This window comes from Oncorhynchus mykiss, chromosome 21 (assembly GCF_057628025.1).
Source record: "Oncorhynchus mykiss isolate SJ-2025 chromosome 21, ASM5762802v1, whole genome shotgun sequence".
Classification (NCBI taxonomy): domain Eukaryota; kingdom Metazoa; phylum Chordata; class Actinopteri; order Salmoniformes; family Salmonidae; genus Oncorhynchus; species Oncorhynchus mykiss.
The window spans coordinates 9,045,540-9,059,621 of record NC_143042.1 but is presented as its reverse complement, the minus strand read 5'-3'; the positions used below and the strand labels follow the sequence as shown (position 1 = coordinate 9,059,621).

Genomic DNA, 14,082 nt, shown 5'->3' with positions numbered 1-14,082 from the left:
GTCACGATAACAACACCCACCCGTAGCACGTGCTCCAGCAGGTATATCTCACTGGTCATCCCCAAAGCCAACACCCCCTTTGGCCTCCTTTCCTTCCAGTTCTCTGATGCCAGTGACTGGAACGAATTGCAAAAATCGCTGAAGCTGGAAACTTATATTTCCCTCACTAACTTTAAACATCAGCTAACCGATCGCTGCAGCTGTACATAGTCCATCTGTAAATAGCCCATCTATCTACCTCATCCCCATATTCTTTTTATTTACTTTTCTGCTCTTTTCCACACCAGTATCTCTACTTGCACATCATCATCTGCTCATTTAACACTCCAGTGTTAATCTGCTAAATTGTAATTACTTCGCTACTGTGGCCTATTTATTGCCTACCACCTCTCGCCACTTGCACACACTGTATATAGACTTTATTTTTTCCTATTGTGTTATTGACTGTAAGCTTGTTTATTCCATGTGTAACTCTGTGTTGATGTTTGTGTCGTCACTGCTTTCCTTTATCTTGGCCAGGTCGCAGTTGTAAATGAGAACTTGTTCTCAACTAGCTTACCTGGTTAAGTAAAGGTGGGAGAAAACAGAAATCCAACCTGGCTACAGCTCCATCTCTTCATTAATTCATATCTACTATTCGTAACAACATAATACGAGTCTGCCTCCCCCAAACTCTCCTTTCTGATAGTGCCGTAATACAAATCCTAAGTAGTACAAGCAGCTTCAAAGGGGCTTGATTTTAAACATCACACCGCTGTTATGTAGACCTCCTGTGTAGAGCATGTTAATGGTAACCAGGGGCTCAGCAATGGGCTCCCAGCCCAGCCTGCGGTCCCTGGTGAGGTGAAAATGTAATATTTCCCATGAGGCCGTAGTAGTCTGCGTTGGAAGTTTCAGCTTCTGTCTAGAGCGATCTAGTCAAACAAGCATTGATCTGCCTGTGTGTGTGTGTGTGTGTGTTTAAATGCCAGTGTTTAGGCCTTCACCATGGCTCTAACAACGATCATAATCCAACCCCAACACACATCTACAGTATGTACAGTATGAAGATGTATTGAACAGTTGACCAAGGCACTGACTTTCTGAAGACAACAACATAACCCATTGACACACAGTAACCTTTGCTGAGATATGGAAGACCCCTTTGGCCTATGGTATGTTCATGTGATTGGTATCTGATGGAGTTGTTGTGCGTGCCGGGGTGATTCTACTGCCCGACAATGACTGGCGTCTTTAGGACACGAGGAGGTAGACAGACGTTTTCCCCAGAGAATAGGCAGTGTGTGTGTGTGTGTGTGTGTGTGTGTGTGTGTGTGTGTGTGTGTGTGTGTGTGTGTGTGTGTGTGTGTGTGTGTGTGTGTGTGTTCACTCTCTCTCCGACCCGTCCCTAGGCTCCTTGCATCCGGACAGTATAAAACAATGGAAGCCTGTGAGGTTCATAAAGTTGCTTTGTTTGAAGGAAACAATAGAGTCAAACGGTCCATATTAGCTGTGCCATCTATAGCTCCACTGCCCCTTCCTTCTGTTCCTTTTATTAGAACACAGGATAACATATGGTTTTGTCACGGAACTATTCCAGTAGTGTTTTGATGCTGTTGAAGTAGGCCTGAAGTCTGTTTTTATGTTATCTGTTGTTGTTGTCTAGAAGGGTAAGGGGTGTGTGCGTGTGTGTGTGTGCATGTGTGTGCATGTGTGTGCGTGTGTGTGTGTGTGTGTGTGCTGTTTGTGTGTGTGCTTTACACCTGCATGTCTCAATATATACGCTGGTATCTGTGGACATTGTAATGGGATTCTATTCAATATTAAAATATCCTGTGAATATTGATGCAGTTCCTTCACACACATGAATACAAACACAGTCAAATGAAAGGAGAGGGTACTTTAAGCTTCTTAAATACAGGTGTGTGTCTTCCCTACAGCAATATGTATGCATACTTTGGAAATAACATAATATTCTCTGTACATTGTGTATGTGAGTGTGTACTAGTCAACTAAAAAAGGTCACCAGAGGCATATGAAACCAAGTGACTGAGTTGTGGCACCACTACCACGGTCTAATACAACTGTCACAGTCTACATGGAACCTTTCATAAGGACGATCTAAGGGAGGAAAATCCAATATGTGTGTGTACTGTGTGTGTTTGTGTGTACTGTGTGTGTGTGTGGTCTCTTAAAATGCACAACAGTGTTCCAGCATATGGCTTATGTCTCATGCAAGGGCAAAGTGCATATGTATCAGTAAGATTGATTATGCAAGTAGACGCACGTGTGTGTGCGTGTGTGTGTGTGTGAGAGAGAGAGAGATGGGGAGAGAGAGATGGGGAGAGAGATAGAGATAACATACAGAGATGGGAGAGAGAAATAGAGACAACATACAGAGAGGAAGAGAGAGATAACATACAGAGATGGGAGAGAGAAATAGAGATAACATACAGAGAGGAAGAGAGAGATAACATACAGAGAAGAAGAGAGAGATGGAGAGAGAGAGAACATACAGAGAGGAAGAGAGTGATGGGAGAGAGAGAGGTAACATACAGGGAGGAAAAGAGAGATAGGGAGATAACATACAGAGAGGACGAGAGAGATAGAGATAACATACAAGGAGGAAGAGAGAGATGGGGAGAGAGAGAGAGAACAGAGAGAGATGGGGAGAGAGATAGAGATAACATACAGAGAGGAAGAGAGAGAGAACATACAGAGAGGAAGAGAGAGAGAGAGAGAGAACATACAGGGAGGAAGAGAGAGAGATAACATACAGAGAGGAAGATAGAGATAGAGATAACATACAGGGAGGAAGAGAGAGATGGGGAGGGAGAGAGAGATAACATGCAGAGAAGAAGAGATGGAGAGAGAGAGAGAGAGATAACATACAGAGAGAAAGAGAGAGATTGGGAGAGAGAGAGATAACATGCAGAGAAGAAGAGATGGAGAGAGAGAGAGAGAGATAACATACAGAGGGGAAGAGAGAGATTGGGAGAGAGATAGAGATGACATACAGAGAGGAAGAGAGAGATGGGGAGAGATATAGAGATAACATACAGAGAGGAAGAGAGAGATGGGGAGAGAGATAGAGATAACATACAGAGAGGAAGAGAGAGAGAGAGATAACATACAGAGAGAGAGAGAGAGAGAGAGAGAGAGAGAGAGCACATGCAGGGAGGAAGAGAGAGAGAGAGATAACATACAGAGAGGAATAGAGAGATAGAGATAACATACAGGGAGGAAGAGAGAGATGGGGAGAGAGAGAACATACAGGGAGGAAGAGAGATGGGGAGAGAGAGAACATACAGAGAGATTGGGAGAGAGATAGAGATAACATACAGAGAAGAAGAGAGAGATAGAGATAACATACAGAGAAGAAGAGAGATAAAGAGATAACATACAGAGAAGAAGAGAGAGATAGAGATAACATACAGAGATGGGAGAGAGAAATAGAAACAACATACAGAGAGGAAGAGAGAGATAACATACAGAGATGGGAGAGAGAAATAGAGATAACATACAGAGAGGAAGAGAGAGATAACATACAGAGAAGAAGAGAGAGATGGAGAGAGAGAGAGAACATACAGAGAGGAAGAGAGTGATGGGGAGAGAGATAGAGATAACATACAGAGAGGAAGAGAGAGAGAGATCGGAGAGAGAGAGGTAACATACAGGGAGGAAAAGAGAGATAGGGAGATAACATAGAGAGAGAGAGAGAGAGAGAGAGAGCTAGAGAGAGAGAGAGAGAGAGAGAGAGAGATTAAGGAAAGCTTTGACTATGTACAGACTCAGTGAGCATAGCCTTGTTATTGAGAAAGGCCGTCGTAGGCAGACATGGCTCTCAAGAGAAGACAGGCTATGTGCTCACTGCCCACAAAATGAGGTGGAAACTGAGCTGCACTTCCTAACCTCCTGCCCAATGTATGACCATATTAGAGAGACATACTTCCCTCAGATTACACAGATCCACAAAGAATTCGAAAACAAATCCAATTTTGAAAAACTCCCATATCTACTGGGTGAAATTCCACAGTGTGCCATCACAGCAGCAAGATTTGTGACCTGTTGCCACAAGAAAAGGGCAACCAGTGAAGAACAAACACCATTGTAAATACAACCCATATTTATGCTTATTTATTTTATCTTGTGTCCTTTAACCATTTGTACATTGTTAAAACACTGTATATATATAATATGACATTTGTAATGTCTTTATTGTTTTGGAACTTCTGTATGTGTAATGTTTACTGTTAATTTAGATTGTTTTTCACTTTATATATTCACTTTATATATTATCTACCTCACTTGCTTTGGCAATGTTAACACATGTTTCCCATGCCAATAAAGCCCTTGAATTGAATTGAGAGAGAGAGAACATACAGGGAGGAAGAGAGAGACATAACATACAGAGAGGAAGAGAGAGATGGGGAGAGAGAGAGAACATACAGATAGAAAGAGAGAGATTGGGAGAGAGATAGAGATAACATGCAGAGAAGAAGAGAGATGGAGAGAGAGAGAGATAACATACAGAGGGGAAGAGAGAGATGGGGAGAGAGATAGAGATGACATACAGAGAGGAAGAGAGAGATGGGGAGAGATATAGAGATAACATACAGAGAGGAAGAGAGAGATGGGGAGAGAGATAGAGATAACATACAGAGAGGAAGAGAGAGAGAGAGAACATACAGAGAGGAAGAGAGAGAGAGAGAGAGAGAGAGAGAGAGATAGAGAGAACATACAGGGAGGAAGAGAGAGAGAGATAACATACAGAGAGGAAGAGAGAGATAGAGATAACATACAGGGAGGAAGAGAGAGATGGGGGAGAGAGAGAACATACAGAGAGAAAGAGAGAGATTGGGAGAGAGATAGAGATAACATACAGAGGGAGAGAGAGAAAGAACTTACAGAGAGGAAGAGCGAGATGGGAGAGAGATAACATACAGAGAGGAAGAGAGAGATGGGAGATAGAGATAACATACAGAGAAGAGAGAGATGGGAGAGAGATAGAGATAACGTACCGAGAGGAAGAGAGAGAGAGAGATAACTTACAGAGAGGAAGAGAGAGATCGGAGAGAGAGAGATAACATACAGAGAGGAAGAGAGAGATAAAGATAACACAGGGAGGAAGAGAGAGATGGGAGAGAGATAGAGAGATAACATACAGAGAGGAAGAGAGAGATAACTTACAGAGAGGAAGAGAGAGAGAGATGTTCTTATGTGCATGTATGTTCTAATGTACTGTGTGCAAGTGTATGTGAGAGTGTGTGTACTGGTATACGCTTAACTGTGTGTATATGTATGTGTTATAATCAGGGCTTCAAATAAACTTTTTGGTCCACTAGCCACTGTGGCAAGTACCAGCCAAAATATTTTTGGGCCACAATAATTACACCAAAAGACAAAGAAAATAGCTAAACGTGCTTTGTAATGTTTCTAAAACAATAAATGTATTACTAGTAAGAAGTAACTAATGTGGTATATTTAAACAATAAGGCCTGAGGGGATGTGGTATATGGCCAATATACCATGGCTAAGAGCTGTTCCTAAGTACGACACAACACAGAGTGCCTGGACATACCACGGCTTTCAGCCAAGCAGAATTCAGAGCTCGAACCACTCAGTTTTATAATGTTTCATTACATGTTTTGTGACTTGAGTCTATTAACCAAAATATCACAAATGAGACAAAACATTTCACCTGCCCCCTTTAAGGTCGGGAGGTTACCGTGGTAGCGCGACTAGAGTCATGTTTGTGACTGTGACTTTCAGTCGGACCATTAGAAGCGTTGTCACCTCTTCCCTAGCATTTAAAACTCAAACATAGAAAAACAACCTAGCTTGTGAACAAAACAATGTAAATAGCCAAGAAACACAACAACACAGTCTCACTTCAGTAGACTTTCCTTTCAAGTAAATTAGACCAACTTTTATGCATGTGCTCAGCGCTTCTAAAAATGAATATTTCACTCAGCTCTTCACGTGCGCACAGCCAGGCAGTGTTGCAGCGCGAGGTGGAATAGGATTCGTAGTTCTTTGACTTTGTGCGATTAATTGACCAGCTACAGTGCCTTGCGAAAGTATTCGGCCCCCTTGAACTTTGCGACCTTTTGCCACATTTCAGGCTTCAAACATAAAGATATAAAACTGTATTTGTTTGTGAAGAATCAACAACATGTGGGACACAATCATGAAGTGGAACGACATTTATTGGATATTTCAAACTTTTTTAACAAATCAAAAACTGAAAAATTGGGCGTGCAAAATTATTCAGCCCCCTTAAGTTAATACTTTGTAGCGCCACCTTTTGCTGCGATTACAGCTGTAAGTCGCTTGGGGTATGTCTCTATCAGTTTTGCACATGGAGAGACTGACATTTTTTCCCATTCCTCCTTGCAAAACAGCTCGAGCTCAGTGAGGTTGGATGGAGAGCATTTGTGAACAGCAGTTTTCAGTTCTTTCCACAGATTCTCGATTGGATTCAGGTCTGGACTTTGACTTGGCCATTCTAACACCTGGATATTCTGCATGCAGAATTCTGTTCAAATATTCTGTGTACAACGTAAAGCACCAAATAATGCATACAGAGCAGAATTAGGCAGACTCCTCTAATTATCAAAATCCAGAAAAGAGCCGTTCAATTCTACAACCACCTAAAAGGAAGCGACTCCTAAACATTCCATAAAAAAGCCATAATCTACAGAGAGATGAACCTGGAGAAGAGTCCCCTAAGCAAGCTGGTCCTGCAACACAATTAGACCCAAACAAATCATGAGAAAACAAAAAGATAATTACCTGACACATTGGAAAGAATTAACAAAAAACAGCAAACTGGAATGCTATTTGGCCCTAAACAGAGAGTACACAGTGGCAGAATACCTGACCACTGTGACTGACCCAAACTTAAGGAAAGTTTGACTATGTACAGACTCAGTGAGTGTAATTTGTGAGTGTAATGTTCACTTATTTCACTTTTGTTTATTATCTATTTCACTTGCTTTGGCAATGTAAACATATGTTTCCCATGCCAATAAAGCCCTTAAATTGAAATTGAGAGAGAGAGTGAAAGGGAGAATGAAAGAGGGAAAGAAAGGGATAGAAATAGAAAGCAGGAAGCCACAGTGGAATGTCCACACCCCTCTGTGGGTGGACCCTCTAGCCAAAGAATAGACAGGGCAAATGTTCTACCTCTCCACCCCCATCCCTCTCACCCTCCCTCTCTTTCTCAACAATAGGGGCCATGGAGCAACAATGATGTCACGCCCTGGCCATAGAGAGGCTTTTATTCTCTATTTTGGTTAGGCCAGGGTGTGACTAGGGTGGGCATTCTAGTTTCTTTATTTCTATGTTTTCTATTTCTTTGTGTTTGGCCGGGTAGGTTCTCAATCAGAGGCAGCTGTCTATCGTTGTCTCTGATTGAGAATCATACTTAGGCAGCTTTTTCCCACCTGTGTTTGGTGGGTAGTTGTTTTGTGTTTGCACCAGACAGAACTGTTTTGTTTTGTTCCACTTTGTTATTTTTGTTCTAGTGTTCAGTTTGAATAAATAATCATGAACACGTACCACGCTGCACTTTGGTCCTCTTCTTCGGACGAGCGTTACAAATGCTGGGGAAAAAGTCTGGTTGACTATGCGAAAGCAACAGGAGTGGTCTGGGTTGAAGGGGAGGGGAGGGGGTTGAAGGGGACGGGGGGGCTGAGGGGAGTCCGGAGGGAGTGGCTGGGGGGGGGCGTGTGTTGTTGGAGGGTGTGTGTGTGAGGTGGGGTGAAGGCATGAGGGCGGAACTTCTCGGGCAGGGCCCAGGGGGACTAAGAGGTGTTTTCTGGGACTCTGACATTTATCTGCCTGACTGCTCCTGAAAGTAATCCTGCTGAGTCCGACATAGGAAATCTCAGGCTTTCAAAAACACCAACGCCACGGAATAACAACACACACACACAGCCAAACTGACCACACACATACACACACACAGCTCCACTGGAAACAGACACACAATCCAACTGACAACACACATGGCCCTGGTGAAACCCCAATGAGTAGAGTGATAAAGCGGGATGGGGGTTTTGAGGTACATGGGACCCTCCTCAGCTAAAGCACAAAATAAACCTTTAATTAATGGTATTATGATAAGCTCATTGCATATGTTATAACCAATTTCAATATATTCTTGTAAATTATCTCCAAATGAAGTATAACAATGTAAGTCAATGGTTTTAACATAATGGAGCTAATTACATCATCATCGATTAAAGGTTAAACAGAGGGATTTTCTTTCCTTAGCAACAGTAACTAGGGGCTTGGTGTTTTTCTATGGAAATGAAGAGGTTGGGCGTGCCCAGGTAGCTATATTTCAAAAAAAACATTCTATAAGGAGTTTGAATTAATTCAGTTTCACTTGCTTTCAAAGCAACGGAAAGAGTGTTGCATTTGGACATTTGGACTACCTGTGTGCACTTCATTCTGATGTGAGTTTAGACCCCACACACACACACACACACACACACACACACACACACACACACACACACACACACACACACACACACACACACACACACACACACACACACACACACACACACACACACACACACACACACAGAGAGAGAGTTCAAGCTTTTGATTAAATAGGCCCAGCCATTCCCAGTTGTAGCTCAAAGGCTGCAGCCTAAATTGCTGTGGTTCTTAAAACAAGCTAAATTCTTTATGGTCCATTTTCACAGAAGTAGATGAAATAAATCCAAGGTAAAATTGGGGTTTAGCCGATGACTAAAAATAGGATTCCATTGAGAACATTGGTTCCATCTGGATTATGCCTCTAGCTTCCAACTTCTTCTGGATTATGCCTCTAGCTTCCAACTTCTTCTGGATTATGCCTCTAGCTTCCAACTTCTTCTGGATTATGCCTCTAGCTTCCAACTTCTTCTGGATTATGCCTCTAGCTTCCAACTTCTTCTGGATTATGCCTCTAGCTTCCAACTTCTTCTGGATTATGCCTCTAGCTTCCAATTTCTTCTGGATTATGCCTCTAGCTTCCAACTTCTTCGACAGTGTATATTTAACTTGCATAAAATGAATAACGATGGATGGTGGTAGACCCGAGAACGCAATGTTAACTTTTATGCCTTTCCTTGACCCTTACCTTAACCTCACTGAAACTATACCTAACCTTAATCTAACCCTCACTCATAAAATTAAGCTTAACCCTAACCTTAAATCATTTAGATCCCAATGCCTAAACTTAGTCATTCTGCCGGTTGAATATGAACTTCCTAGTCCAGGAATAGTTGCAGCCATAGAAAGCATATCCTCTGTGATGCCTCCATTTTTCAATGTTCTTCAGTTCCACATGTGCAGGCTTTTGTTCAAACCCAGCATTAAAACAGCAGACTCAACAAAACAACTAATAATCAGTCACCTGATTCATTGAATGATGTGTGTTAGTACTGGGGCTCGGTCAAAAGCCTGCATACCTTGTGGGTCCCTAGGACCAGAACTGAACAACATCAGTTCTACCAATAATGAGACATACGCCTTGTTTAAATCCACTAAAAATGCAGTAGCCCACCCTCCCTTCCTTGAGGTAATGATAGGATAAGTGAATGCTAAGTCTCCACTCTTCATTACTGTAGGAAAGGAGAAATCCTTTCTATATTTAAACGAGGCTGAAACTTCCACTTTGACTACAATTGACAAAGTAATGTACTTGGTGTCTGGCACCACCATGTGGCAGCACAGGGAATTGCTTTGGTATGCATCTAGAACAGAACAAGTACTTTTCTCCATGTCTGCTAATGACCAATAGAATAACACATAATGACAGCATTATGTACTGCGGTGTGTGCATACTGTCGTGTTATTATCTACTTTGACGACGGAAGGTCAAATTAGGTGAAATGACATAGGCCTACTTTTCCAGTATGACCCGTCAGCACAGATCTGCTGTCATGGCCTAAATAACATAGGATATACACCGACATTCTTGGCAGGAAGAGGAGGTCCTTTTGAAATATGTGCCTCTGTCGAACAGCCAAGCGAAAAACGGTATTTTCCTCTTGTTCAATAGTTCACTGTCCACAATGTATGAAGCCAGAACGTGCAAGAGCGGCGCGCGCCCGATGCCACTTGTGAAACTATGATAAATAGGTTATCCATTTACACTTATTTACAATGTAATGATGACAGTTCAAACAGTCCCAAAAATGCAACGGAAAGACAGGTCCGATAATATTATTTCTGTCCGTGGACCGCGACACCGTGACAACCGACCGATATCTTGACATTTAACGGCAAACGGGAATGCGCATGTAAATATGCAGTTTAGTTTTTCCGCACCCACTAAGTGAAACGAAGGGCACGAGCAAAAACAGGACACGGAAGAGGACTGGGGTGGCGTAGAATGGAATAAACTCACGATCTTGAAAGTTGTGGTTATTTCCAACCCTATCGAGTTCGTTTATAACGGACGGTTCATGAATGCTCGAATCTATTAAAGAGGTTAATTCACAGAAAGAAGACCGTGGAGGGTGGGCAGATTTTCAACTGCTATGAGGATTCTCAAATTCTTCATGGGGTACAGTTGCAGAACTCTATGAACGCTGCCTGCTGTGTGACGTTGGCTTTGTTAGAAGAAGTTGCATGAAACTGGGTATGTTGAAATGACAGATGCTGAGCTATTTAACCATTTCATTATTTGCCTAATAGAAGTTATTTGGCATGAAGTAGTAGAGCATATTAACAAAGGTCTGTTTCTGATCTAAATGGACCTGTATTTGTGTTTTTATTGAACCTTTATTTAAGACTGCTGTAAGACTGACACCTATCACCACATGGACAGGCTACACCCTTGGTTGTGTTGTTGAACTGTCCTAAGCTTTAAAAGTTTGTGTGAACTTTCCAAAGTTTACAAATTCATATACTTTCTTTGCTTTAAAAAAAAGTTCTAATACGGTCCAAGGCAGGGCTGTGCCTACAGACCTTTTGGGAGGCATGTGCTAAAAAAAAAAGGGTCACCCCCAAAAAAGGTTCCCCACAACCGCAGTCACAGACTGGTTGAGCAATTATTACAAGAAAAGGGGAATGCAGCTGCACAGCCAACTGAGTCTGTATCTGTAGACTACTATCTACATCTAACCAAATGAGAGTCAAGCCTGATCCCCATAAGCTGGATCCCACAACCTTGCATGTATGTCTGTGTGCACATGACTATGTATGTAGGGTATACATTCATTTAATTTGAGGTATATTGGTTATGCCTCAAGTGAATTTCAGATTTTTTTGTTTTGCTCATATTTCCTGACCTGGTCCCAGATCTGTTTGTGGTTTGCCAACACCTGTCATCGTCAAGCCAAACATGACAATGAGTGACAAAGAGTTGGCATGATGGCACAGACTGACACTCAGGCAGTTTTCTCCCTCTGTAACTTAACTTCCAATCCTGCTCTAATTCTTTCCCCCTTTCCTTCACCACAGTAACTCCCACTCTGGGTCAGACATGTCTGTGATAGTGGGAGAGGGGCGGTTCATAGCCCAGAGGGTCACCAGAAGCATCACCTACTACTACACCAGCCGGACACCAGGGGGCGATACCCCTGCCCCCTCTCCTCCCATTATCTCCCCCACCTCCTCCCATCTAGACACTCCTTTTCCCTCACCCTCGTACTCCCTCTCCACCCCCTTGCTCCCAGACTTGCCCTCTCACCACAATGTTTCCTCAGTTCTCACCCCTTCCACTTTGGATGTACCAACCCTTTCTCCATCCTCGCCCTCCTCCTCCCCCCGTCCCCTCCTCCTGCTTTTCCCGTGGCTGGGCGCCCGACCGGGGGCCATGGCGAAGTACCGGGACCTCTACCTGGAACGTGGCCTGGACATCCTATCAGTGGAGAGCACTGTGTGGCACTTCCTGTGGCCTCGCTGGGGGCTGGAGTACGGGGCTGAGGTCCTGGAGGTCCTGGGAGACCCGCGTTTCAAAGGTCGCCCCCTTCTGGTCCACGCCTTCTCCATCGGCGGGTACACCTTCACCCAGCTGCTCAGCCAGATGGTCAGGGAGCCACACAAGTACCCAGGCCTGGCCCAACGGGTCGTAGGACATGTCTATGACAGCATGGTGGTCGGGTCGCTGGAGCATATGGCTAAAGGTGAGAGAGGGGAAGGAAAGGAGGTAGGATTGTCAGTTTGGATTATTACTCTGAGAAAGGAGAGGGATCTGTTGCTGAGACAGTGTGTGGGTGTGTGTATGGGTTAGTTTATGTGTGGGTGTGTGTATGGGTTAGTTTATGTGTGGGTGTGTGTATGGGTTAGTTTATGTGTGGATGTGTGTATGGGTTAGTTTATGTGTGGATGTGTGTATGGGTTAGTTTATGTGTGGATGTGTGTATGGGTTAGTTTATGTGTGGGTGTGTGTATGGGTTAGTTTGTGGATGTGTGTATGGGTTAGTTTGTGGATGTGTGTATGGGTTAGTTTATGTGTGGATGTGTGTATGGGTTAGTTTATGTGTGGATGTGTGTATGGGTTAGTTTGTGGATGTGTGTATGGGTTAGGGTGTGGATGTGTGTATGGGTTAGTGTGTGGATGTGTGTATGGGTTAGTTTGTGGATGTGTGTATGGATTAGTTTGTGGATGTGTGTATGGGTTAGTTTATGTGTGGATGTGTGTATGGGTTAGTTTATGTGTGGATGTGTGTATGGGTTAGTTTATGTGTGGGTGTGTGTATGGGTTAGTTTATGTGTGGGTGTGTGTATGGGTTAGTGTGTGGATGTGTGTATGGGTTAGTGTGTGGATGTGTGTATGGGTTAGTGTGTGGATGTGTGTATGGGTTAGTGTGTGGATGTGTGTATGGGTTAGTGTGTGGATGTGTGTATGGGTTAGTTTGTGTGTGGGTGTGTGTATGGGTTAGTTTGTGGATGTGTGTATGGGTTAGTGTGTGGATGTGTGTATGGGTTAGTTTGTGTGTGGGTGTGTGAATGGGTTAGTTTGTGGATGTGTGTATGGGTTAGTGTGTGGATGTGTGTATGGGTCAGTTTGTGGATGTGTGGCAGAGAAAATCATTTGAAATGTAATTAACCTTGACTGGTAAATAAAATAACCTGTGTGTGTCTGTGTGTGTCTGTGTGTGCCTCAGGCCTGGGCAAGACCCTGTTCCCTCGTATCGAGCCCCTGGTGCAATACACTGCTCTGCTCTACTTCTGGCTCTTCAAGTCCCAGACGGTGTACTACTACGACAAGTCAGTCCAGGTCTTCTACAACAGCCCCGTCACCGCCCCGGCGCTCTTCTTCTTCTGCGAGAACGACGCGCTGTGCGACCCCGTCGCCATGGAGGCGATCCTCGACTTCTGGAGGAAACGGGGCGTTGCTGTGGAAACCAGGAAGTGGAAGGAGTCTGTGCACGCTGCTCATCTGCGCTGTCACCCGGAGGAGTACCTCTCAACACTGGAGACATTTTTTCACTCGCTCAACATCGCCCCCCTCAGGGCTAAGATGTAAATGGTTCATGTGCTAATCACATTGAGGGGTTTGATAATTCAATAAATCCGGCATACTCATGCTCCAAAACAAATGTTAGAACAGATGTTATAACAATATTATAACATAGTATAACATAGTGTAGTCATGTAGCATGTAAACGTTTATCCATAGAAACTTGTTTGACACAAACTCAGCAGATGGGTCACGAGGGAATCAAACCCTCAACACACTAGTTTTACTTCCCTGTTGCTATAATAACAACATATCCAATCCTAACTCCTAGCATGTGTTTTGACTGTGCTACGCATTATTATCTATTTGGACAGATATAGGATCTTAATTTGACCTGCATTGTCATAGCAAAATAATGAATGTTTAGTCCATAATGTTTCTTGATCAGTGTTCAGGCTATTAAAAGTTGGCAACATGAAAAGTGCAGTACTGTTAATATAATTGTGTTAGTGTGGGTTTTCAGTTAATTTTCTGTGAATGTATGTTAATCACGAAGCTCATCTTCATTTCCTGAAAAATTCTCAGCAACAAGAGTGATCAAATTAAGTTACTATATCTGTATGTGAGCTTATACAATATTGTCCATGACACAGTCCATACGCACCAGTTAACAGCAAGGTCACTGT

At 43.2% G+C, this 14,082-nt stretch overlaps 1 protein-coding gene across 2 annotated transcripts; it reads left to right on the top strand.

Annotated features, from left to right (window-relative positions):
• The first annotated feature begins 9,716 nt into the window (after nt 1–9,716).
• On the top strand, nt 9,717–13,877 carry LOC110499880 (transmembrane protein 53). Of its 2 annotated transcripts, none has more exons than XM_036957137.2 (3): nt 9,717–10,627; nt 11,452–12,116; nt 13,101–13,877. In XM_036957137.2, the coding sequence occupies exons 2-3, from the start codon at nt 11,474–11,476 to the stop codon at nt 13,460–13,462; spliced, it is 1,005 nt and encodes a 334-aa protein (XP_036813032.1). In that variant the 5' UTR covers nt 9,717–10,627; nt 11,452–11,473; the 3' UTR covers nt 13,463–13,877. The 2 variants fall into 2 exon arrangements, with proteins under 2 accessions (XP_036813032.1, XP_036813031.1); XM_036957136.2 differs by having other exon boundaries at nt 9,974–10,552.
• The last annotated feature ends 205 nt before the right edge of the window (nt 13,878–14,082 follow it).

What these genes read in the sequence shown, in the direction of transcription:
- LOC110499880 (XM_036957136.2), top strand. Translation starts at nt 10,527, where the DNA reads ATGAGGATTCTCAAATTCTTCATGGG. An exon ending in ATTCTCAAATTCTTCATGGG is followed by an intron (nt 10,553 to 11,451) that starts GTACAGTTGCAG and finishes CCTTCACCACAG; the next exon opens with TAACTCCCACTCTGGGTCAG. An exon ending in GCTGGAGCATATGGCTAAAG is followed by an intron (nt 12,117 to 13,100) that starts GTGAGAGAGGGG and finishes TGTGTGCCTCAG; the next exon opens with GCCTGGGCAAGACCCTGTTC.